General features: G+C 41.2%; 1 protein-coding gene across 4 annotated transcripts in view; it reads left to right on the plus strand.

Annotated features, from left to right (window-relative positions):
- agbl1 (AGBL carboxypeptidase 1) overlaps window positions 1–26,770 on the plus strand; it is a 181,334-nt gene that overhangs the window by 140,011 nt on the left and 14,553 nt on the right. For all 4 annotated transcript variants that reach the window (XM_079684749.1, XM_079684750.1, XM_079684751.1 and 1 more), the window contains 10 exons: window positions 4,428–4,691; window positions 10,846–10,929; window positions 11,061–11,141; window positions 11,225–11,373; window positions 13,501–13,588; window positions 14,147–14,279; window positions 15,458–15,611; window positions 21,310–21,490; window positions 21,693–21,822; window positions 26,610–26,741. In XM_079684749.1, the coding sequence (XP_079540875.1) occupies window positions 4,428–4,691; window positions 10,846–10,929; window positions 11,061–11,141; window positions 11,225–11,373; window positions 13,501–13,588; window positions 14,147–14,279; window positions 15,458–15,611; window positions 21,310–21,490; window positions 21,693–21,822; window positions 26,610–26,741 (1,396 nt within the window). The remainder of the gene's footprint in view (window positions 1–4,427; window positions 4,692–10,845; window positions 10,930–11,060; window positions 11,142–11,224; window positions 11,374–13,500; window positions 13,589–14,146; window positions 14,280–15,457; window positions 15,612–21,309; window positions 21,491–21,692; window positions 21,823–26,609; window positions 26,742–26,770) is intronic.

Here is a 26,770-nt window from a genome sequence, read left to right on the forward strand (position 1 = left end):
GGTGCACCATAGAGAGGATCCTGACCTTCTACAAGTGCACCATAGAGAGCATCCTGACCTTCTACAGGTGCACCATAGAGAGGATCCTTCTACAGGTGCACCATAGAGAGTGTCCTGACCTTCTACACGTGCACCATAGAGAGGATCCTTCTACAGGTGCACCATAGAGAGGATCCTGACCTTCTACAGGTACACCATAGAGAGGATCCTGACGTACAGGTGCACCATAGAGAGCATCCTGACCTTCTACAGGTGCACCATAGAGAGGATCCTGACCTTCTACAGGTGCACCATAGAGAGTATCCTGACCTACAGGTGCACCATAGAGAGTGTCCTGACCTTCTACAGGTACACCATAGAGAGAATCCTTCTACAGGTGCACCATAGAGAGGATCCTTCTACAGGTGCACCATAGAGAGGATCCTTCTACAGGTGCACCATAGAGAGGATCCTTCTACAGGTGCACCATAGAGAGTGTTCTGACCTTCTACAGGTGCATCATAGAGAGCATCCTGACCTTCTAGAGGTGCACCATAGAGAGAATCCTTCTACAGGTGCACTATAGAGAGGATCCTTCTACAGGTGCACCATAGAGAGGATCCTGACCTTCTACAAGTGCACCAAAGAAAGGATCCTGATCTTCTACAGGTGCACCATAGAGAGTGTCCTGACCTTCTACACGTGCACCATAGAGAGGATCCTGACCTTCTACAAGTGCACCATAGAGAGGATCCTGACCTTCTACAGGTGCACCATAGAGAGGATCCTTCTACAGGTGCACCATAGAGAGGATCCTTCTACAGGTGCACCATAGAGAGGATCCTGACCTTCTACAGGTGCACCATAGAGAGGATCCTGACCTTCTACAGGTGCACCATAGAGAGCATCCTGACTGGCTGCATCACGGCCTGGTACGGCAGCTGCACCGCCTTCAGCCGTAAGACTCTACAGAGGGTGGTGAAAACTGCACAGAACATCACCAGGACGGAGCTGCCATCCATGGAGGACCTTTACTCCCAGCGGCTCAGGAAGAAAGCCCTCAGGATTATCAAAGACCCCCATCACCCCAGCCACAAACTGTTCAGTCTGCTGCCGTCTGGCAGGCGTTACCGCAGCATCCGGACAAAAACCACCAGACTCAGGGACAGCTTCATCCCAGAGGCCATAAGACTGTTGAACACCTGAACTGTTGAAATAAGATCTGTTAAACATCTTGGGCCTCATTTATAAAGCTTTGCGTAGGATTCACATAGGAAGGTGGCTTACGTAGGACAAAGCAAATAAATACGCACACAAGTCTTCCGATTTATAGAACACAGCGCACGCACGTCCTACGCCGTTTTCCCTTTATAAATCACAATCAACTCAAAATGCGGCGCAGCTTTTGCGGGCTTCACGCAACGCCCATATTTGTCTATAAATAGTCAAAGAAACGCCCCGTATTAATATTCATTTAGTCTGACTGCAGGAAGAAGTTTACAGGAAATGACGACAGAACAGCTAAAAAAGACATTTCACACCGAGTCAGATTTTGGTTCTTTTAGGGAGGTGGAGACAAATCACATTGTTTGATGGATGCAGTTTGAACCAGAGTAGCAGCATGGAGGTCGGATCGTCACCAAAAGAAATAAATAAGTGGTCCGAAAAAAGTTAATGACAACAAAAATACACATAACCTTCCTCAGGCAGTGTGTCAGTGTGTTTGTGCCGGGGACAGGAGACCCCCCCCCCCCCATGATGAGAAGCTGTAATAAATGATCGGGGAATCCCTCCGTCGTGGAGTCATGACGACTGGATCTAAAGATTTTCTTATTTTATTTTGTGGTTTGTGTTCCAGCTGTCGATCAGCCGTGTGCAGCGTCTCCACTGCAGCCCCCGCAGCAACTCTATCCACCAGTTAAATGAAAGTTTTATTTATATAGCACATTTATAAACGATTTTTGGTCGAGCCAAAGTGCTGTACATATAATAAAAATAGCCTACAGTAGAGACACTTTACAGCTAACACAATAGCACAGATTGTTCAGAATATCAGTATGAGAAAGAACGACACCCTCTATCCTTAGACCCTCACATCGTACAATGAAAAACCTCTGGAGAAAAACCCACAGTTTAAAGGGAAAAAATGTGAGAAACCTCAGGGAGAGCAACAGAGGAGGGATCCCTCTCCCAGGACGGACAGACGTGCAATAAAAGCCGTGTGTAAATCGAAAAGATAATACATTTTACAGCATAGGTAGTCCAAATGTTAGGAAATGCATGTGTCTGTAATAAGAAGATGAATCTACGAAGATCAACTTCAATCCTGTGGGAGCCTTCAGGGACACAGCATGACGACACCAGGCAGGACCCTAGAGACAGGTTAAGCCACGACCCGAAGTCCACGACTTAATCCAGAACTCAGGATAGAGGATCCAGGACACAGGAGCACAGCAAGAAGATCAGCCTCGACTCCGGATCCCGGCGTAGATATAGACACAAAACAAGAACAAATTTGGCTGGGTTAATCGGAACAAGAGAATACACAGACACAGACAGACAGACGGAATAACAAGCACTCCCTTAGAATAGGTTGAGGGCAAAGGGTAGCAAGTAAGAGAGTAAGAAACATAGGTGGAGAGGCACACTCAGGGAACAAGATCCCCACTGGAGCCTTAGTTGGAAATTGATGAGAGATAGGGAGGTACGCTGTGTCTACGAATCGTAACACTCCCCGGCCTATCTAAGCCACTCTACAAACCGTTTCCCTCTCATAAAACCTCGAGAGGTTAGAGAGGGAAAAGGTCCTGGAGAATAGTTATTCCTGATAAGAGAAGCCTTGAAGGCAAGAGAGAAAAAGTGAGTTTAAAGTGTTGATTTAAAAAAAAAATCAACACTGTACAATTGACCAAATATGATGTTCTTAGTTTCCATACCTCCTGTGTTTTACGAGCGACTTATCAAGTATTGGTGAACGGCACAAAACATGATTAAACATGTTCGTATCTATACAACCTATAGAAAAGCAAAACGTCGTCAGCTTAAAGTAATCTGTCCTTCCGTTTACCTCATCATTTATGAGAATACATTTCTTAACAAGAGAACATAATCGAGGGGTGATTAATAACATTTCCGTATTTATTTATTTATTTCTCCAAGTTATGTTTTGTGTACACTGAGGAGTCTCAAACAGGAGTCTGTTTAATCATTTTAAGATTGGCTTTAATCAGTTTTTGAAAATCCGTTCTTCATATATGATAAATGAGAGGTAACATTTTATTTATGGTATTTTTATGGTCTCTCCCGTTTTTGTGCGTACCGCGTACGGATGGTGGAGGACCGCACATTTTCCCGTCAAGTTTGTCTTTTATAAATCGCAAAGGTTGCTTAGAAACTGGCGTACACCATCTTTTGAGCGTACGCACCGTTTATAAATGAGGCCCCTGAACTGTTGAAACATCCATAACATTAATCTGGCTGCTACTTAGAAATTATTTATCTATCATATACGAATAACTCGCATTTAGACTCTTCACTATTTCACTTTTTTAAACTATTTTAAACAATTTTTCTTTTTGTATTTACTATTTATTATGTACCTGCACTATATTTTTATGTTTATCTGTTTTATTGTGTTGCACTGTTGGAGGAGCCTGTGACCTAAGATTTTCATTGTCATAACTACACTATGTTGGTATGACAAATAAAAACCTTGAACCTTGAACCTATGACTGGACCAATGTTGGAACATTGTATAGTCAATGTGCTCAATCAGATCTAAAAAGCTACATGTTGTTCTCAATAATGTGTTGTTCTGGATGATTCTGGAAGGTAATTGTGGTGTTTTTTCAGTCACTGGGTAATTAGTTAAGTAATATGTGCAATTACTCTACAGCTTAATTTTCTACCAGCAGTTATGGGAATAATTCCAGTTTGGCAGAATAAAGCTGCATGTCTGGAATGAAAGTTTGTAGAATTATACTGAAGGCCTTTTCTATTTGAGCTATTCCAACTGGAGATATGAAGTTATTGCCAAGACACAATTCACATGGCAAATCAGTGACTCTTAATTGTAGTACAGGTAGATGTGCATCTTTCCTAAACAACATGTTGATAATGTTGTATACGTTTGAAACTTAATTGTGTCCAAAGTCCCAGATATTAAGTTTACTCCTCTACAAGTGTCATGTTGCCGATCGCCTTCTGATAAAAGTGGTAAAAATCGTGTTTATGATTGACCATGATCGTCATAGCCTGTATTGCAGCTTGAATCATGTTTTTTCTGATCGCACTTTGGCATTGATCTGGCCATGAAGCTGGTTTTAAAATGATCATTTTAGAAAGTCACAAGTTCCCCCCTGTCCTGGACTTTTAACTTATCTTCAAAACTTACAAACTTTATTTTCTTATTGTCGCAGTTTGCACTTATCATTGTTTTCTTTTCCAAGGGAAAAAGCCCCTCCCGGTCAGAGAGGGGATGAGCTGGATGATGAGGAAGACGCAGAAGAATCCCACCATGTTACCATGATAGACACTCTATTGGAGAGACATGGAGTTTGTATTCCCCACCATGAACCCAGGCTGTACCGCGCTGCTGCTGCCAAAACCAAATCTATTCCAGGTTTCAGCATCCTGGCTTTCCCTGATTTCTGGGGTCACCTCCCACCACCAGGGCATGAACCCATGGCTCCACGTAAACCCAACGTTCAGAGGTACTGCATGCTCAATACAGCTCTTAAAGGTGCAATTAATAACATTGATAACATGTGGCCACTTGATGTTGCTAACCTTATCCCTAGAACCTGCTTATTTCATGAAGGAGGAAATATTATGCTCATGTTCAGGTTCATGTTTGAATTGTTCACCTCTAAGGTTCAAAAAGCTCTTTATTTTTCTCATACTGCCAGTAGGCCTACAGCAGCACCTCTTTTCACCCTCTGTCTGAAACCAGAGCCCAGTCTGCTCTGATTGGTTAGCTGGCTGTGTTGCGATGAGTCAACCGCTTAGAGATGTCCCGCCCCTTAGCTCCATTTACATGCACAAACACTTACAATATATAACACACTACAGGAAAGGGAAATCTCAGTTTGTGTAGATTCCCAGTAAGCTAACTAGCTAAACCTAGCTTTAAATTACTAGTCAGGAAGACAACTGGCGGCCTGTGCATGACTTAAGTCCTTCTAACTCCTTTAGTTGACTCAAATGAACAAAAGAAGAACCAATGTTTAGTCTGGTCTCCTTTGGCACTGAGAACAGTAGCCTGCTGTCAAACTCGTTTTTCTGATCCTTAGTTACAAACTGGAAACCAAAATATACCATATGTTGCTAATGTTGTTATACTATTGGATCGCATGGGAGTCCGGACCTGTCACATTGTTTAGGTTGTTACATTCTGTTTACCCTTGTCAATAAAAGATCTCAAAAACTGGTTATAGTTAGTTTATTTTGGGAGACTCATGAGCTGGTTGAGGAGTATTTTTCTATCTGATGTTTTTCCCACACTTGTACAGTCTTGTCAGATTTCATTATTTCCCAATTGGTTGTTTTATTACGCAATCTTCCCTTCCCCCAGTAGGTGTGACAGCCATGATAGTCCAATTCTGTGTCTGCTTCTTGTTCAAATTGGTCTCTGTGAGTGTTTCTCTTATTTCTTCCCTTCATTATCCTTGTGTTTTGCTTCTCTTTTGTCCATTACATTCTCTGCATCACCCCTGTGTCTATCTTTAGTGTGTTATCTAGACCCTCCAGAAAAAACTAAAATCCTTGATTATGCGGGCTAAAATCCTTGATTATGCGATTAAACATGCAGGGTTTTTATGTGATTTTATGCGGTGAAATTGCGGGAAGCTGCGAAATATGCGGAAAGTTGCGAAAAATAATAGATTTTTTTTAATTTTTTATATTGGGCTGTCTTATTTATTCTCTCTCACACACAACCTGCCACTAACGTTAAACCCCTTTCCTATTCAATTAAACACATTCAATGTTTATTTATTGTAAAAGCTCTCTCTCTCTCTCTCTCTCTCTCTCTCTCTCTCTCTCGCTCTCTCTCTCTCTCTCTCTCTCTCTCTCTCTCACTCACTTCTCCGCCTCATTCTGTTCTCATTTACTCGTTCGTTATCTGACCAGCTTCAATCTTGTAGGCTACTCACTTCATTTCTTGTAGCCCTCGAAAGGGTTTTGGAGGTTGATGCCTTGGTGAACGTGAGTTGTTTGGCTTTCTTGTTCGAATGTTTGAATGAATCAAAGTGGGTCGTCTCTCTCTCTCTCTCTCTCTCTCTCTCTCTCTCTCTCTCTCTCTCTCTCTCTCTCTCTCTCTCTCTCTCTTCTCCGCCTCATTCTGTTTTCATTTACTCGTTCGTTATCTGACCAGCTTCAATCTTGTAGGCTACTCACTTCGTTTCTTGTAGCCCTCGGAAGGGTTTTGGAGGTTGATGCCTTGGTGAACGTGAGTTGTTTGGCTTTCTTGTTCGAATGTTTGAATGAATCAAAGTGGGTCGTCACCGTCGATTTTCTCTTATGCTCCAACACACAGTTGCACGGGGTGCAGAATTGTTTCCCCCCACTTTCGTGCAAGACATCGGGGTACTGCTTTGCCCGGTCTTTAGCCGAAATGTTCGTCGGTAAATGAGATGGATCAGATTTTTTTTTCATCTTGTGTTTTCTCTCTCGTGTAAGTTCCACACGTTCACTCTACGGTGTTGTTTACCTTCTGTGATGCGCGAGCTGATGACGTCGCTACTTCACGTCAAGACGAGTTAATTTTTTTTTCCCCACAAGTTTTTTTGGAAAAATGCGGGGATTATGCTGCCTTTTGATAAATATGCGGCCTTTTAAAAATCTGCGCCATTTTGCTGATTATGCGGTAAATTCTGCGATCGCAGAATCGTGTTTTTCTGGAGGGTCTAGTTATATGTCTTCATAAAGCAATGCATAGTAGTAATGAGATCAGAGTTTCAACAGATCTATACATACTAGATTATTTCAATACATGTTTAAGTGGCCCTGTCAGTTTGGTCTGTGAACACACATGCAGTAATTAAACATGATACATACAAGGAGCATTTGGCCATTATGTATGTGTCTTACACAGACGTAAGGGGCTGATGACACAGGGGAGGGATGTTTATGTAACACTCTAAAACCCTGTGCTTTGCATTTTAATGTGGCCCTCCTCATCTCTATGCTGATTGCGTGTGCCACATTTTGTTTATGTTGATCTCAACTACAAGGTTTAGTAACTGCATGTTGCAGGGTTGCGACAGACAATCCGACTCACCATGAGGAAACCATATCAGTGTTCAGTGCCGTGGCAGCTGGGGTTAGACTTATAGTTAGCTTAGGTATAACTTTTCAGACCTTGCAACTCCTTAAGCTGAATGGATTGAATAAGAGCCAATGTTTACCATGGTTCTCTTTCTCACTGAGCACTTTAGGCAAGTTATTTTTCCGTTCTTTCCATTCTAACTGGTAACTACTACTGTAAGACTCTAAATCGCTGACAACACAAAGATACCATATGATTCAATGTTCATTGATGTGTATTGGATCAACCAGAAGTCAGACCATGTCAGGGTAGAGTTAGGGTTAGCCTAACCAACTTGTGAGCCTATGGAGAAAGTCACTTCCTGGGTAGGGTTAGCCTGACCACACAACAGAAGAGTCAAACCCAAGAGTCTCATACGTGAAGTGACACATTTGAGATAACAGTGGTGCTTGAGGAAAGGATGGGGTTTACTTGAATCGGTAGTGGCTGTATTATTGTCACAGAGCAAAGGAGGCAGTCACTCCCTGCTTCGGGAACTATTATCTCAAATGTGCCACTTAAATGTATGAGACTCTTGGGTTGACTCTTCTGTTGTCTCTCAGCCTTCAGTGGACATGTTACCTTCCAAAAAAGGAATGTTTTTATAGTCCTTCTTCCCACATGAACTGTATGGGAACAGTTGTAAATACTTGGATGTGACGCACTAGCAAACCTTTATTGGGATGCTAATCTTGGCAGGAGGGAATGTATTAGATGGTGAAGCAACAATAAGCCTTTGGAATGGTGACACCAGAATATCTCTTGCCACCAAGTCTCTTAAGATATTCCATGTATTTTCCTATCATACACTTAAAATAAATACAGATAAAAAAACACTGTCTAGATCTTTTTTTTCTAATGTTCTAATCAGTGAGATTTTATAGTAATTGTCACACTTTACCAGAGGGTTACCGGAGGGTTAATTGTTAGGCCGGTAACATATTAGTTTAACATAGATGGCTCAATACCAACTTGTATACATACTACATATCTGATTATTTTATATGTTAGCAAACATCTAACGTGTAGATGAATCCTATGTTAAACCACCACTCTCTCTGTAAAGCTCACTGGGGACAGGTAGACTCAAACATAAGACCATGACAGAGAAACATCTGAATAAACAGACTCAAAACTAACTGAATGCTACAGAGCAGAAACAAACTACAATTGGTCTAAGCTCCAATGCCACTGGATCATACTGGAGACATACATATTTAGAATTCCCTCACACACACATAGTTTTATTTTTTTTTAAAAGCACACAGTAGTTCACTAAAACACCTACTCATTACTTTTTTAATTAAATGTAACTCAAACAGCATGAAATAGGGCTATTGTTGGGGACTATTTAAAGCGGAGGATTTTACATTTGGTAGTGATAACTTGTGGCAGCAGGATGTGTGTGGGATTGAGTGAAAATAAAGTAAAGTGTGTGTGTTGGTGTAATGAAGGAACATGTGAGCCAGTGCAACTGTGTGCTTATTGATGAGTTTCTAACAATGTCAAATTTGTTGACATATGCATAGAAAAAGAAAAATCACCAGACTTGTTCTTTACCTGAAATGCATTTGCTCCAACCTTCAGTGTTAGTAAAAAGCCCACTTCCTAATGCAAATGTGTTCTGCCCTGATGTTAATGTGGGCTAACCTCAGTCACTCAAACCTTTTGTCTTGTTTTAGAATGTGCTGGTTATATCTGTGTATGTACAAGAGAGAGATAACGCTCCTCATAGACACTTCCTCAGCACTTTCAAGAGACCAACAGACGCTGACATTTAGAAAATGTTAAGGATGCAATTTCATTCTGATTAAATTGCCAGTCTGTTGGCGCTTACATAAAAATGTTTTGAGTTGGCAGGCCCTAATAGAACTAATGTTGATGCCATTTTTGTCAGGGCTGCTTTGTGAGTAAACTGTCTCGGGTACAGAATATAATTATTCTAATGTGAAGGACCTTCAATCTCTGTCTCATTTCAAACCCAAATCTTGTCCTCCAGTGTACCCCTTCTCTGTCTTCTTTGAGACTATTTTGATTTCAAATGATTTATAGAACTGTATATCATGGAGCTAAGCTGCACATTTTTTTTTATTGGACTCTGAGTTGACACTGAATATTATAGTAAAACTGCTGATATTGGGGCTAATTTTCTATATTCGCTTATAATGTTGACACATTAACAAAGACTCAATCGTTAATCATCATCAAGAATCCTTCCTAGCCTCAGAAAACGAAGAATGGTGGAACAGGCTAACAGGTGTGCGTCATATGCAAGGCCCCGCCTTATCCCCCGCGATTTCCGACAAAGATTTTGGAAATTTGTCCGTGCGCAAAGCATTGTGGGGATTTTAAGACCGCGGAGGATGCAGCCTCGAAATGTCCCGCAACGAAGGACGCCTTCCTCAACATTGAGAAACACCCTGAGTTTCCCATACACATGCTAATTGGATTAGCATTGCGTATTGTTTTAAAGTTCTCACACATGACCCTCTCACACGGTGCAAAACTCTGCCGAGCAGAAAGGGGCAGCACAAGTTAAACTTAAAAGGGAAAATCAACACAGACCCCACAAGAAGAAATGCCTAAAATGACCTATTTGGAGGTTTTCGTAACAAGGACTTTAAACTCCTTATCAATGACTCTAGTGTCCATCCCATTGGCAGGTCATGGTAACAGAAGGCCTAGCGGAATTCCCTCTCCCCAACAACTTTTTACAGTCCAGTATGCCAAATCACTACCTTTTGGTCACTTCCAAAAGCTCATGACCATAGGTGAAGGTTGGATTTCCTACCGAAACACTAACCCAAAATCGACTGGTAAATTAGGAGTGTGTGAGGCTGAAAGTTGGGTAACGTCATCATAATCACTGTACCTTCTCATATGCGTTACACAAGTAGCTAAAGTTGTCAATTAAATGCAGAAGAACACAATATCTTATTCTGAAATGTAGTGGAGGATAAGACACATGAAATAAACATTCTCAAGGATAATTGCCTTAGGATTGTGATAGAAGAAATTGCTATTCAAAAACAATATATGTAGCATCTATAATCATATCTCAAAACAAATATGCCAGGGGAGCAATGTGGGGGTACAGTGCCTTGGTCAATGGTTGTGGTTAGGGTTAGCACATTGCCAGTGCCCTTCATGTAACCTGGCACCTTTGGATAGCCAAACACAGTTTGTGTTAAAAAGCATTTACCTTCAAATTATTTTGTGTGGGATTAATGGAGACAACATGTGTTTAATAAAACACAGAAAAATCCCTCCCTAGAGTTATTTGAAATGTATTTTAGCAAGCAATTAATGTAATTTCCGGGCACTACGCTCTCCTCAATTCCAGTTGTAACAACACTTTTTCAGAGAGCATAGAGAACTATGGGATGTACGGTTTTTGAGTGCTGACTGCTTAGAAATCATCGAAAACGTATGTCTTCTTCTATTAACATCTGAAACTCCCTTGATAACCCAGTGGGACCCCCCCCCCCACCTGCTGGAGAACTTTTTACCGAACCTTTTCAATGTTAACGTTTGTTTCTGCATGTGCTTGTCTTTGTCAGACAGAAAGTGTTTGAAGATGTCCAACGTTTCCTGAATCCTGACGACATCATCGACCAGGTAGTGTTTGACCTGGAAGACAGCAGGTAGGCAACAACACAAACACAATCGGAGAAACAACATTCATCAAGCCTTCGCTTTCACATTTGTCTTTATTCTTTGCCCAAATGGGAGGCGAAATAATAATTTGGGTCCTCTTTGTCTCTTTTTCCTTCAGTCTTCAGTGTCCATCTGATTCCTTGAGGTTTTATTCTAAGTTTGAATGTGGGAACCTAAGGAAGGCTGTTCAGGTCCGAAGGTAAATAAATGTCTTCTTCACTTCTACACAGTCCTGGCTCAGTGTTTTCCACTCATTATCGTCGCTTTTCCTCTCTTCTTCAGATATGAATATGACCTCATACTGAACGCGGATGCTAACTGTAACCAGCACACGCAGTGGTTTTACTTTGAAGTCAGTAACATGGTCCCATGCACCCCCTACCGTTTCAATGTCATCAACTGTGAGAAGAGCAACAGCCAGTTCAACTATGGTGAGAAGGGGTGTGTGTGTGTGTGTGTGTGTGTGTGTGTGTGTGTGTGTGTGTGTGTGTGTGTGTGTGTGTGTGTGTGTGTGTGTGTGTGTGTGTGTGTGTGTGTGTGTGTGTGTGTGTGTGTGTGTGTGTGTGTGTGTGTGTGTGTGTGTGTGTGTGTGTGTGTGTGTGTGTGTGTGTGTGTGTGTGTGTGTGGGGGTGTGTGTGTGTGTGTGTGTGTGTGTCACAATTGAATTGAAGAGCAATAATAAGTGACACTTGTTAATTTGTTAAATAAATGTTATGCCAAACTTGGAATGTATGTAATTTGGTATTCCCAAATATTGTGTTTTCTAACTGGCAATAATGCAGTGCCAGAGTTTTATGGAAGGTTTATTGCCATTGGTACAAAATGACCTCAGACCCTCTTACGCCCCGCTGTGCTCAAATTTCAAACTATATCAAGGTTGGTTGCAAAACTGGACACTCTTTAGTTGTCATCTACTCCTAGTTTTAATCAGCTACTAGTTCTCAGCTATTAGTTGTCAGCTACTACTAGTACTCGTGGCAAAAACTGAATGCCACTTCTCTATATGTCTTAAAGACAGCGGTTGGTTACAAGTGACTTAAAGAGACATAAATGTCACCACGCTGAACATTAGCTGCCTTTAGCTTAGTCGTGGTGATGTGAAGTCAGACAAACACTTACCTACTGATACATCAGAGGCAGGAAAGGCAAGAGTAAATGTAATATTGTTCTATTTGATGTTTGTTTGACAAAGCGGTGTTGAATGTGAATCATTTTTTCTCCATGTTCAATTTGTCCTGTATTTATTTCATTGGTGATGTGTCTACATATTTGACATGTATAGAGCTGACATGAGGAGACATCATTCACTGGGACACTAAAAACACAAGGCTGTATGAGCATCGTTGCCCTGCTCAACTCTCTATATCTCTCATAGTGTCTTCAACACTAAAACCCTTCATCAAAGTTTATTTTGTGTCACACACACACACGCACGCACGCACGCACGCACGCACGCACGCGCACACACACACACACACACACACACACACACACACACACACACACACACACACCTCTACAGGCTCAGCAGTGGTTCCTACCATAATAGACCATCCATTACAACTAAGTACGCAAACACACTCTGTATCTCCAGTAGCAATCTCACTTCTTCATACAACACACTGATTCATACAATGCCCTTTGTACCGGAAAATTGCTCTTTTTAACATCCCTTGGGAAATCGGTTTCTTCTTAGGAAGAGGTGAATGAATAGAAGAAATGATATCTCTTCCAAAATAGTCTATATGCCATTGAACAAAAAAATCCTCTTTGCCCAAAAAGAGTGTAATGTGCTGACAGAAAAGAACATAATATAACTATCAAGTTTTAGCCCTCGGGATTTGATGGTTTTTAAATCATGAACAGTGGATATTTTCTAGCCCAGGGTTAAAAGCCAGCGGAGAAAAACACAGAGATACTGAGATACAGAGATACACCAGGCGTCGAAGCAAATGTTGCCAAACAGTGGTACTACAACTTCTATATCACGTGACGTCATTGGGCCCCAAAAAGAATGTTTCCCATTGACTCACATTGGAAAAGAGACGTATGTAAACCGGCGGATATGTTTTTTATAGGTAATCCAATTACCCAGTACCAACACTTTAATATCCCTTATTTAATGTGTTAAGATGCACATTTGTAAGATGAGTTTCAGAGTTATTTTGGAGGGAAGCTGCCTTTTGGTAGGAACTGACTGAAAGATCTGCAGGTTTGCTGAATTTTTTATTTCAAACCCTGTATAAAATTATTCTAATATTGCTATCAAAATAACAGTGTAGAAGATAGGGAAGGTTGAGGAAATAAAGGTGGTAGTCCATTATTCATAGGCTTAGGACTGTGTTTATATGTCAATGTGTAAGTCTACTGACCACAAAAAATGCCAAGCCAATGTTCACAAATTCTCACACACATTCATAACCGGTGGCAGGTTGCCAGGCATATAACCCTTAACCTTTTCATTACTATACAACAGCTTTTCCTCCTGACCCGTGACACCTCAAATGTCTTTCAGCAAGTTCATATACACCTCCATCAATTGTGTGTGTGTTCTGCAGGAATGCAGCCGGTGCTTTACTCTGTAAGGGAAGCTCTGGGAGGAAGACCACACTGGGTCAGGTCTGGGACTGAGATTTGTTACTACAGGTATGAATTAAATGCACACATGTAATGTGTTTCCTCTCTAGCTGCAGTCCAAATGTCATTACTTTTAACAAAATGCTGGTCATCCAATCTTGTGGTGTGACTAAATCAGACTGCCAGGAGTGGGTTCAGTACAGATAAGGGATGCAACTTACTAATAACTTAATTTGTGGTAAATAGTTTATGTAACAGCCCCCATTTCTGTTTAGTCTTCTGGGAGATAAGCTGTTTGAGCTGCAAATGCGCTAGTTGTATCCATATGCTGTGAGTTTACTTGTAATGAATACAGTGTATTAAATATATTAATAAACTCAAATATGTCAACAATGGAACTATTCTTACATCTAGTTTATCTTATAAACAGAAAAATACAACCATAAAAAACGTATAGAAACTATATAGGACTCATCAACAACATCTTGGTTAGTCGTGTCATTTAAATAAATTGCCGCGCACCATTTACTCAGCCCAGTGCATAAGATAGAGACGTCACCTCCATACACTGCTAGAGAAGGACCTTTTAGCTACACATATAAGTTACTCTTTGTTATTCTCCTCCAGAAACCACTATTGTCCAGCTCGGGGCAGAAGGAGAACCACCTTTTATACTCTGACCTTTACCATCACCTTCAAACACAGTGAAGACGTCTGCTACCTGGCCTACCATTATCCCTACACGTACTCTGCTCTCAAGGTACTAATCACCATCCTTCAATCCATCCTTCCATCTTTCCACTAATCCATCCATCCATTTGACCATCTTTCATCCATCCACCAACCCATAAATCTGCCCATCCATCCATAAATTCATCATCTGATGACTTTTAATATTAAAATAAAATCACCACATCAATTTGCCAGTTTAAAGTCTAGCTACGGGACATTTGTCCCCATGTCTCCAATTTATTTTTGTCTCTCCACTGTCTGCCTGAAATTCCCAAAAAATACTTTTAAAAACAAAACCAAATAGTTGTTGTCTATGAAGAACCATGAAAAAGTTAATCATTTGGTTGTCACAAATATGTGTTTTTTTTTCTGATATGTACAAATGCTTCCTTATGATGACCATAAACACCATCAAGCTTCCGTCAGAATATGTATGGTAAACCAATTAGTTTGATACATAGATATTAGTGGTCTCATCGAAAGTAATGTTATCGTGTTAATCACCAATACATCTTGTGATTAATAATGATTCATCTCAGTATTTGTATTTTGTGGGGCGACTGTGATGTTGTAATACAGAAATGCATTGCAGACTGATAAGAGAAATCTACCTCGTGGCAACTTTACTGTTAGCTTTATGTGTGATGAAAACTGAGGAAAGGCATTTTGCTGAAACATGCGCCAGTTTCTTAAAGTTGCACAGGAGTGTGAGATAGTGCAAAGGGTCCCAGATATGCTCATAGTAAGATAGCAGCAGAGATAATACACACTGTGTAGCACACATTATACGGAGGGTGATCACAGCGGCTCTCTGTGACAGCAGCTTTGTCGATGCTTTAGCTTAATGTCGGAAATTCATGCCAATAATTCAGCCATCTTCAAAACTAAGCTGAGATGTTAAAACAAAGTAAAAAACCCTGTTATGATTCTTACTGATTTACAGTGGTCTCTCGACAGTGAAATACATGTAGCGTGTAACAATTTCCATGCTGTCTTTGTCTTTTCACTGCCATGCGATTCAGTTCTGCGTTGGTATTCCAGGAGGGAGTTGTAATCAAACTTGATGATTTGATTAATTCGGTTTGAGGTTTTCAGATTAATTCTGTGCGTTAACCGATCAAAGTTGACAGCCCTAATAAATACACATTTGTATAAAAGACAATGAGATACAGAACCATCACTCAGGGTCTGCCCTGTGTCTCTCAGGCTAACCTGAAGCTGCTGCAGAGGTCAGTGGATCCTACCAAGGTGTTTTTTCAGCAGCAGGCTCTTTGCAGCAGTCTGGCTGGAAACCCGTGCCCAGTGGTGACCATCACTGCCTGTCCTGCCAGCCGGAGCTGGAGAGACATGCACCAGCTCCGTGAGTAGTGTGTGTGTGTGTGTGTGTGTGTGTGTGTGTGTGTGTGTGTGTGTGTGTGTGTGTGTGTGTGTGTGTGTGTGTGTGTGTGTGTGTGTGTGTGTGTGTGTGTGTGTGTGTGTGTGTGTGTGTGTGTGTGTGTGTGTGTGTGTGTGTGTGTGTGTGTGTGTGTGTGTGTGTGTGTGTGTGTGTGTGTGTGTGTGTGTGTGTGTGTGTGTGTGTGTGTGTGTGTGTGTGTGTGTGTGTGTGTGTGTGTGTGTGTGTGTGTGTGTGTGTGTGTGTGTGCCATGCATGCTGACAGAGACAGATACCCCATTCCTTGTTTGTTTTCACTCCTTAATTGAAAGCCAGTGATCCTTAGCAATTGGAAGTATGAAGAAATCATTTGTTTGGGGAAACCATATGAGATTCATTATAGCATATCTACATAAACATAATATAATACCCGACTTGCGTGGCTGATAGTACACACAGGGCATTTGTGCATAGCAATTATGCCATTTTATCTTCTCCTTTTCCCAAAATGCTCCAAAAGCCATCAGCGCTTCAGGCATTGAACATAATTACTTGATTTCACTATTGATGCTCATGCATTTTAATATGATACAATGTCCTCGGAATGTAAAATGCTTCCTCTGATACGTCCAGTAAACAAAGGTCATCAACACAGACAGAAATTCAACTGGCATTAATATTCACTAGGGAAGCGATTTTCAAAGTGTGAGGCGCGCCTCCCCTGGGGGGTGCCAGAGAGCTTCAGTGGAGGCGCAGCGTGAGAAAAAAATAACGAGAAACAGTGAAATCTAGCTATTTAACTTCAGCTAACTTTATATGAGCAGCAACATGGATCGATTTTTGGTGAAGTTACCTAAAGTGAAAGAGGAGACAGTGTCAGGCAGAAAACGTGTGTCACTTGGGGCGAACTGGTCCTCTGTAGAATTTGGAGAATCACAGAACGGCCGGTCGTCAAGGGCCGTTGACAGTCCGCCTTGTGGAGAACGAGTTCCCCCACCTCGCCAAAAAGGCTGTAAAAGTGCTCATTCCCTTCACCTCCACCTACCTGTGTGAGTGTGGGTTTTCCGCATTGACTTTGATCAAAAGCAAGTACCGGTTAAGGCTGCAGCCAGAGGATGATCTGCGATTATTCCTGTCTACATTGCATTCCCGCATCATCCGCCATGTGCGCATCAAAGATGCGGACTCATTGTTCCCACTAAAGTAGGGCTGAGTGTAATAAGGAGGCAAAAGGCGCGTTCACACCGCAGTACTTTTCCAACTTTAGTTCCGATATAGTTCCGAAATATCGCATTCACACCAATAAGAGCCGGAACTCAAATTAGTTCATGAGAACCTTTTTACCCCCTTTTCTGTCCCTGCTAGAGAGCAGGGACTTTCGTGGGAGAAAAAGGTTTCTACAGGACTGTCTCAGAAAATTAGAATATTGTGATAAAGTTCTTTATTTTCTGTAATGCAATTAAAAAAACAAAAATGTCATACATTCTGGATTCATTACAAATCAACTGAAATATTGCAAGCCTTTTATTATTTTAATATTGCTGATTATGGCATACAGCTTAAGAAAACTCAAAAATCCTATCTCTAAATATTAGAATAGTTCCTCAGACCAAGTAAAAAAAAAAGATTTATAACAGCAAAACACAATCAAACATTTGAAAATGTCCATTAATGCACTCAGTACTTGGTTGGGAATCCTTTTGCACGGATTACTGCATCAATGCGGCGTGGCATGGAGGCAATCAGCCTGTGGCATTGCTGAGGTGTTATGGATGCCCAGGATGCTTCAATAGCGGCCTTTAGCTCATTAGCATTGTTGGGTCTGGTGTCTTTCAGCTTCTTCTTCACAATACCCCACATATTCTCTATGGGGTTCAGGTCAGGGGAATTTGCAGGCCAATCGAGGACAGTAATGCCATGGTCAGTACACCAGTTACTGGTGGTTTTGGCACTGTGGGCAGGTGCCAGATCATGCTGGAAAATGAATTCCTCATCTCCATAGAGCTTTTCAGCAGACGGAAGCATGTAGTGCTCTAAAATCTCTTGGTACACAGCTGCATTTACTCTGGGCTTGATGAAACACAGTGGACCAACACCAGCAGCTGACATGGCTCCCCAAACCATCGCTGACTGTGGGAACTTCACACTGGATTTCAAGCAACTTGGATTTTGCTCCTCTCCAGCCTTTCTCCAGACTCTGGCGCCTTGACTTCCAAATGAAATACAAAACTTGCTTTCGTCTGAAAAGAGGACTTTGGACCACTGTGCAACTGTCCAGTGCTTCTTTTCCTTAGCCCAAGTCAGACGCCTCTTCCGTTGTCTTGAGTTCAGAAGTGGCTTGACCATGGGAATACGGCTATTGTAGCCCATTTCCCGGACACGTCTGTGAACAGTGACTTTTGATACCTGGACTCCAGCTTCAGTCCACTGTCTTTGAAGCTCCCCCAAATTCTGGAAGCGACTCTTCTTCACAATGCTGTTAAGGCTGCGGTCATCTCTCTTGGTTGTGCAGCGTTTCCTGCCACATTTCCCCCTTCCAACAGACTTTTTGTGGATGTGCTTTGAAACTGCACTCTGTGAACAGCTTGCTCTTTGAGAAATTTCTTTTTGTGTCTTACCCTCCTGATGGAGGGTGTCAATGACGGTCCTCTGGACAGCAGTCAGATCAGCAGTCTTCCCCATACTTGTGATTTAGTTTACTGAACCAAGCTGAGTGTTTTTCAAGGCTCAGGAAACCCTTGCAGGTGTTTCGAGTTAATTAGACGATTCAAGTGATTCGTTGAACACCCTACTAGTATACTTTTTCATGATATTCTAATATTTAGAGATAGGATATTTGAGTTTTCTTAAGCTGTATGCCATAATCAGCAATATTAAAATAATAAAAGGCTTGCAATATTTCAGTTGATTTGTAATGAATCCAGAATGTATGACATTTTTGTTTTTTTAATTGCATTACAGAAAATAAAGAACTTTATCACAATATTCTAATTTTCTGAGACAGTCCTGTATGTCTGATTGGCTGGGCGGATTGCAAACCACGCCCCGTAAAACTCCCAAAAAGTTTTGTGAAGCCGCCATTTTATTTTCCTCGCATTGCATTATTAGCATTAGCCCAGCGCAGAAACGAAGAGAGACTAACTTATGGCAACACAAAAGAAAACATAGGAGCGGTGGAGAGGTGTCGGCGTTCTGGCGATTTACTCGGAAGGCTTCAGTAGAAGCTAACTCCGGGGACTTCCGGCCGGGGATTTTGGGCGGCAGTATACGCCGTGAAGTTGTTTGTGGCCTACCAGTAAACCCAAAGCAGAAGAAGAAGAAGTGACGTCAGCGGCTTCATTTGCCTAATCCACCCCCAGGGACTTATTCCGGTGTGAACGCGATCTGTTGAACTAAAGTGAGAAAAATACTGCAGTGTGAACGCGCCTATTGTTGACGTTCAACGTTAACGTTGTTAATGTTTTAAGGAGGTGACGCAATCAAATCGGTGCAGTCAGTGAGTCAGCAGCACGATAGATTCAAACACACAGAGATGAGACAAGAAGAGAGAAACAGTCGGAGTAATTTCAAATGGCGTGCTCAAAAAAGAGAAAGGTACAGCGAAAACAGAGCATTTAATGAAATGTTCTCTTACTGGACCTCTTTGAAATGCAATTGAATACCCCTGCATTATAGCAACAACAACAATAATAATAATAATAATTGGGAGGGGGGGCGCGGCTGTTCTTATGTTCTCTGAGGGGAGGCTCACCTTCCCACACTTTGAAAACCCCTGACTAGGGGATGTGTAAGGGCTCATTTCAACTGGTGACCCAGCTGTAGATTTCTCACATGAGCATTTCACCCTCTTCCCCTCTGTGTTTGTCTTTTCTCGTAGCCCAATTTACACTCCACATCGATTTGATTCAGTTCGCCGAATCCCATTCTTGCTCAGGCTGTTTTTGTTGATCTCTAGTGTTGGCCTTTAGGTGGAGTGGAGAGGACATTTTCCTCTGTGTGAGGTTCCGTTAAACAAAGCAATTAACCTTCTAACGGAGAACACAACTCCCTGCTATGCTTATGGAGATCTGACTGTGAGGCTTCTGTATACCTGAGGGGTAATGTGTGTGTGTGTGTGTCCCCTTCCTTGGTATGCCAATGAACATGCTAATACCAGTAGCTAGGTCAGAGTATAGAGCTGTGGGCAACTTATTGAATACAAATGTTTGAATTTTAAGTTTATTTGAGTTTGTAAACATGTACAGTGTGCATGCGTTAATGTTCAAAAAGCTCTTTATTTTTCTCATACTGCCTGTGCTGCAGCACCTCTTTTCACCCTCTGTCTGAAACCAGAGCCCAGTCTGCTCTGATTGGTTAGCTGGCCGGCTCTGTTGTGATTGGTCAACTTAGATGTCTCATTTCTCCTGTGTTAAAAAGCATCATGATGATGGCGAAAATCAAGTTCTATGCCTTATCGTTGATGTTTTTCTTCAACATACAAGCTTTTCTTTCAGAACGGAAGGAGGGAAGCCTACTTCATGTCTCAAATTGAAAAAGTATTCACTGCAATCACAGCTCATCTCTGAGAGCTGTTCATTATCAGACATAATGTCATTTAGCAAGACAGGCATGGCAGGCAGCTGGAGCTGGGGTACGATGGTTCCTGTGTCACTTTGTGCTTTTTTACATTCTCTTTTTCCGGAACTCTTTGAATTCTCTAGTTCTCCATAAAACTGACAGAAGCCTCCTGTCACAGGGTATGGATGGAGCAGAATGCTGAAATAAAGCTGATGTAATATACTGCGAAACAAAAATCTAAAAGGAGCAGGCTAAGGTAGCACAAAACAAAAGCAACAAGAACAAGAAAGAAACTGGGATGGCACGAGAAACACAGGAAGCTAATTCACAGTTAACACATGTGAAAATCACAGGTAACATTTCAAGCAATGGGAAACATTGACGACGGGCTGAAAGAGAACACTGGGAAAGACAGGCATATATAAACACAGACCCAAATCCCATTGACAAGGCACACATGGGGCAGATAATCACAAAGGCGGAAAAATACAAAGACAGGAAGTCAAAGCAGGCAAGAAACAAGGAGAGAAAACCTAAAAAAGAAAAAAGACTGGAAACAGAAAAAACAAGTCTGAGTCTGTTCAAGTGGAGCTCCCTGTCTGAGTATCTAATTGTTTTAATACTTTATTTAAAATATTCCCTTAAATATAAATGCAAACAATAATATTATTAATTGGAGGGAAAGCATGATAGCCTGCATCTTGTTGTAGTATGTTTTAGAAAACATAACTGCAGCAACTGAACTGAATTCCCAAAAGACAGAAGGCTTTTGCTTGTTTCTCTATTTCTGTAATCACTCCTACTCTGTAAAGTAGGAGTCTAATAAACATACCTTCCAAAGGTATTTTTGTAGAAACAAACCAATACAAGTTTAAAGACGGGTGTGCCATTATCTGTGACAGGAAACAATAATTTGACGTGACAGTCTAATAACAATAAGATCTAAAAAAACTTACCTACAGAACTAAAGTTAAGCGGCGTTAAAAACTGTAAAAGTACAGATTAATAATCAGCTTTGGAAAATAGTGACAAGTGTTGTTGAAAACATGTTTTCATTATACATACACAGCCCATCATTTCCACTCTGAAATTATTTTGTACTTAATGGTGTGTCTCTGTCCCTGTCCAGGTAATCGCCCCTGCATCGTGCTAACATGCCGTGTCCACCCAGGAGAGTCCAATGCCAGCTGGGTGATGAAGGGCACCCTGGAGTTTCTGTGCAGCAGTGACCCGGTGGCCCAGAGTCTGAGGGAGGCCTTTATCTTCAAGATCATCCCCATGCTCAACCCCGACGGAGTCATCAACGGCACGTGAGTGTGGGGAGGCCAAGGAACCCACTGACAAGCAGTGGATGGAATAGAATAATAATCGAGTACCTCCTTTAATTAAATCTTTAGTATTGTACAGATTAGTCTTCAGCATCCTCTTGTTTTTTTCAGTTCATTGCTCCAAGAACTCCATTCAAAAATCTCATAATACATGCCCTCTCTCTTCTGTGGTTTGTCCCTGCAGGAATCGCTGTGATCTGAACGGTGAGGATCTGAATCGTCAGTGGAGTAAACCAGACCCCGTCCTTAGTCCAACCATCTATCACACCAAGGGCTTCCTCTACTACCTCAACAGTATAGGACGGACTCCACTGGTGAGACATGTGAACCTTTAAACTACTAATGTCATTTATCCGAAAATATTGTGGTTACATCAGTTCTAAAATCTCTCCAGCTTTCCCCTGAAATCAGATTGAATGGTTATAGTGTTTCGGTTTGTAAATGCATTAAATCTTCAGCACAATAGATGATATTAGTGAGTGGATGAGGTGCTGGCCTATGTATCTCTCAACTTTGGACACAGAAAGGGCAGCTGTTTCTCCCTGTTTCCAGTCTTTAGGCTAAGCACAACACAAATACTTTATTCAAGAGTGATATCAATCCGAACATCTAACTCTTTGAAATGTCCTTAACCTTCAAACAGCGAAAAGCTTGTGCTCTTTCAAATATATTGTGATCCACACATGAAAAACATGAGGCTCTTGGAGACTGTTCTAACCAGAAAAAAAACTGCCGTGCTGTTCCAACAGTGTCTAGTGAATCATGCACATGCGAGAGGGGGGTTGTTTGCTTTTCTCAGGAATAGTGACATTGAGAATATAATCACATACTTGTTCTAACCGAAAATAGGTCATTTGTATAATTTGTGTATTTCAGACAATTTTCCCTTTGTTACCTGTCCAATTCTTGGGGGTGAAGGATAATAGCTTACACACAAATGTAAAGCTTTTATATTCCAAATTCAGAGCAGAGGTATTGTCTCCACACGGTGAACATGGCTTAGCCAGGGGCTAGCAGCTAATGGTGCTAACAGCTAACACTGCTAGTGTTACGCCCCTGATAAAAGAGAAGAATTTTGACAAGAGTCAAAGTTAGGTTTCATTCTCCGGTACTTTACTCGAGTCAGTCAACAAATGCAACACCTTTCAATAGCACATACAACTTGGCTATTAACACTGTATTTCAATCATGAAACTTCTTAATTACCACAATATCATTGATAAGATTATATAATTGACAACATATTACATATAACTGTGTCGATACACAATACACAAGATGGCGGCAAATGCAACACCTTTCAACAGCACATACAACTTGGCTATTAATACTGTATTTCAATCATGAGACTCCTTAATTACCACAATATCATTGATAATATAATATAATTGACAACATAGCAGAACCCTCACAGAATTATTTAACTAAAATATAAAGACAACATATTAGATACACAATACACAAGATGGCGGCAAATGCGCGCTACGCAGTGTTTGTTCATGAAGACGTTACTACACACATTCTCGGCTATCAACCACATCAGCCCAAGCTGATAAAACGTAATAATAACACACTCAATATTTCACACAACCACTTTAAAACACTCCTTACACATGTTATGTTATAGTTTGGCCCAATTTTGACAAGAGTCAAAGTTAGTTCATTCTCCGGTACTTTACTCGAGTGAGGAAAGCACCGCGAAACCCCCCAGATATGTGGGTGGAGACAAGAGCAATTGATCTCCATCTCCCAGATCAAGGCCATCTAGTCGATCACATATATATATATATATATATATATATATATATATGTAAGTCCTACATGTGCAAGTCATGAGCAAGTCTCAAGTCTTGACCTACAAGTATCAAGCAAGTCCCAAGTCACTGTGGTGAGAGTCAAGCAAGTCAAGTCAAGTCATAGGAAATTCTGATGAATAAGCCCAGTTTCCGCATTTAAATCAGTTAAAAGACAGTGGTTATGAAAACGGATTCAACCCACACTATGATCTTCATTACATATACAGTTAATCATTTTAAATCTAATTTAGACCGATGACAATCATATTAAAACAATATTAACCCAAGAACTGCAGACAATATAGCTAGGACTCAATCAAAAAGTCTGCACAAAAAGGCAGAACTCCAGCTAAGAAAATCATATGGCATTTGCAACATACATTACAACAGCCAACAGCATCAGCACCAGTGTTGGCCAAGTTACTTTTAAAAAGTAACTAGTAATAGTTATAGTTACTGCTCTCAAAAGTAACTAGTTACTTTATTAGTTACTGAATTGTAAAAGTAACTAACACGTTACTTTACTTTACTTTTAAAATAATAACAATACAAATACAAGTTTTTGTGTTGTTTTTTGCTGACTAGTTCTCTGAAGACATGCAACAGACTCGACCGTTGCGATGGGCAGCATGTCCTCAACAACATACATGGCAATCAATCTGTTTAGTTGACTCTGGGTGACATGTGGCGATTTAAAAAAAACGTTTTTTGGCTGTTTAGATGGTGTTGCTCCATCTGGGTCACTGACGGTGGGGTCTTTGGCGACTAGTTTTATAGCCCCATGTACATTACTTAGGTGCTTCAGGAGATTGGCATTGCTGTTTTTCGATGTGGACAATGCTTTCTGTCCTGCACACAGTTTACATTTTACCGTAATATTTTTTGCGTCCTTTATCCCCACAAATTGAAAATAGTGGTTATATTTCCAAGTTGCAAATGCGCTGCTGCTCTCGCTGATACTTGCATCTGCCATTGTGTGTGTGTGTGCTGGTGGTGAGCCGTTGCCGTGTGTGTGTGTGTGTGTGTGTGTGTGTGTGTGTGTGTGTGTGTGTGTGTGTGTGTGTGTGTGTGTGTGTGTGTGTGTGTGTGTGTGTGTGTGTGTGTGTGTGTTAGCATTAGCAAGTGTTGTTCGTGTGTGTGTGTGTGTGTGTGTGTGTGTGTGTGTGTGTGTGTGTGTGTGTGTGTATTTTCCCCATAAGGCAAGATCCGCCCAACTCTGTCTCTGATTGGCTTACCCTAAAATGTTACCCCGCGTTAACCAATCATCACTCCTCTCTGGTTACTTTCACTTTTCCATGGTGCTGTGAGAGGACATCGCTGTATTCGCCTGAAAGTTACATCGGCAGGGAGATTAGGTTCAGTTCCATCACATAATGTAACGCAGTAACGCGCCCATTTAAATCACAGTAACCATAACAGCGTTACTTAATGGGAATATGTAACTAGTAACGCGTTGCTTTACTGCTACGCAAGGTCAGCACCTACATAGATATCATTTTCAAATTATTTAATTTGTTCCTCTTCATAACTTCCTTATAAACAAAGCAGGACGATTTAAGACGCAGTTAATTGGGTTCATTTAGAAATTGCTTCAGTTTATCATCATAACACATCAAAAAGTTCAGATTCATTCCAATAAATCAAGGAATTATGCACTTCTACAAACAAAAACAACATAATTAAAACATTTAAACAAACTACTAAAAGTAGAACTACATTATTCAACAGATTACAGTAGCTTCTGATAACACAGGGGATATAAACGAGGCATCTTATTTCCTCTCCCTCTCCTGACAGCCCGTCATTATCAGGGTTAGTTAAAAATTAATCCCTTAGAGGTTCTAGTGTTAATTTACCGTGTTGTCTTCTCTTCTCACTTTACTATTTTTGGAGTAAAACTAGCCGCTGCCATGTTAACTGTTACTCCTGCCTACTAGTGGGTTACCAGGTTTGCGCGCATGGCGCTATAATCACTAAATGTAGTATCTCACTACAAAAACAAACGCAAATATTTCATTTTAAACAGTCAAGTCCTTTCAAGTCATCTATCTCTAAGCTTAAGTCAAGCCTCAAGTCATAAATACCAAGTCAAAGTCAAGTCAAGTCTTTTATCAATGTTAGTCAAGCAAGTCTCAAGTCCAAAAATATGCGACTCGAGTCCCCACCTCTATTAAAATATCATATTCGAATAACTTGCGACTCTTATTGCACTATTTCACTATTTTAAACTATTTTTCTTTCTGTATTTACTATTTACTTGCACTATATTTTTCTGTTTATCTGTGTTTTGTGTTGCACTGTTGGAGAAACCTGTGACCTTGTGATTTTCATCGTCATAACTACACTGTAGCTATGTTCGTTTGACAAAATAAAAACCTTGAACCTTGAACTAATGATCTGAATATTGAATTGAGTTACTCAACTATAGTGAACCCAATCATCAATTTAACTTAATTTATAGATACTAGTCCCCTTGTGTGATGTAGCTTTTAATGCATGTAAACGGTCTGCAGAGTCACACACCCTCAAAGTACACCCTGTAGCGAGTAAAACTCTAATACAGAAAATACCTGTCTATGCTGCCCCAGAACGCCTCGTTGGAGATTTCTCATTTTCCATTGTTTACTTCTTGGGTATAGTGACGTATTTGGGTATAGTGCCGTTACGTTACGTCCGCAGAGCCGTTACGTTTCCGCGGACTTCCTCACACACACATACTCGGTGGGACGTTGCGAGACTCGCTGCTGCGAGGAGCGGGCAGCGTGAGCTGGCTCACTGGTGTGGGGTCGGCGAGACAGCGAGGCACGCGGAACTCAGCCTGAGCACACACACATGTGTGTGTTTCGGGCTGTGTTTCGCTGTGTCTCACTGTCTCGCAGACGGCCACTGGGCTCACAGGGGGGGGGGGGGGGGGCTCCAAAAAGCCGTTTAGGACAGAGAGTGAATACACATACTTTACAGAGATGCTGTATGAGAAACCAATGTGAGTTTGGAAAATCTATTTTAGTAGACCTCAACAATGGAATTATGATCAGTACAAATGGCCATGACATGGGACCTTTAAAGCACATAACCTGGATTATATTAATCTCATATATCAGGTTCGGAGTTACAAATTCAAAGATTTTATTACAGCAGCTATCATTTCATTGAATAATTTTCATTTAATTGAATAATTCCAGATGAAATATCTTCAGAAAACAGGGAACTGTATTTGAGATGCTTCTCAAATGCCTTACATTTTATTACCAAGATGTTTAATGAAGCCCTACAAAGCTATGTCTCACTTCCTGTGTGTCTTCCAGGTTTTCTGTGACTACCACGGCCACTCCAGAAAGAAGAACGTCTTCCTGTACGGCTGCAGTCTGAAGGAGACCCTCTGGCAGTCTGGCTCTTCTGTTAACACTATGGGATTAAAAGAGGACCCTGGATATAGGGTAACACACACACACACACACACACACAC

Source organism: Notothenia rossii (assembly GCF_949606895.1).
Source record: "Notothenia rossii genome assembly, chromosome: 5".
NCBI classification, from domain to species: domain Eukaryota; kingdom Metazoa; phylum Chordata; class Actinopteri; order Perciformes; family Nototheniidae; genus Notothenia; species Notothenia rossii.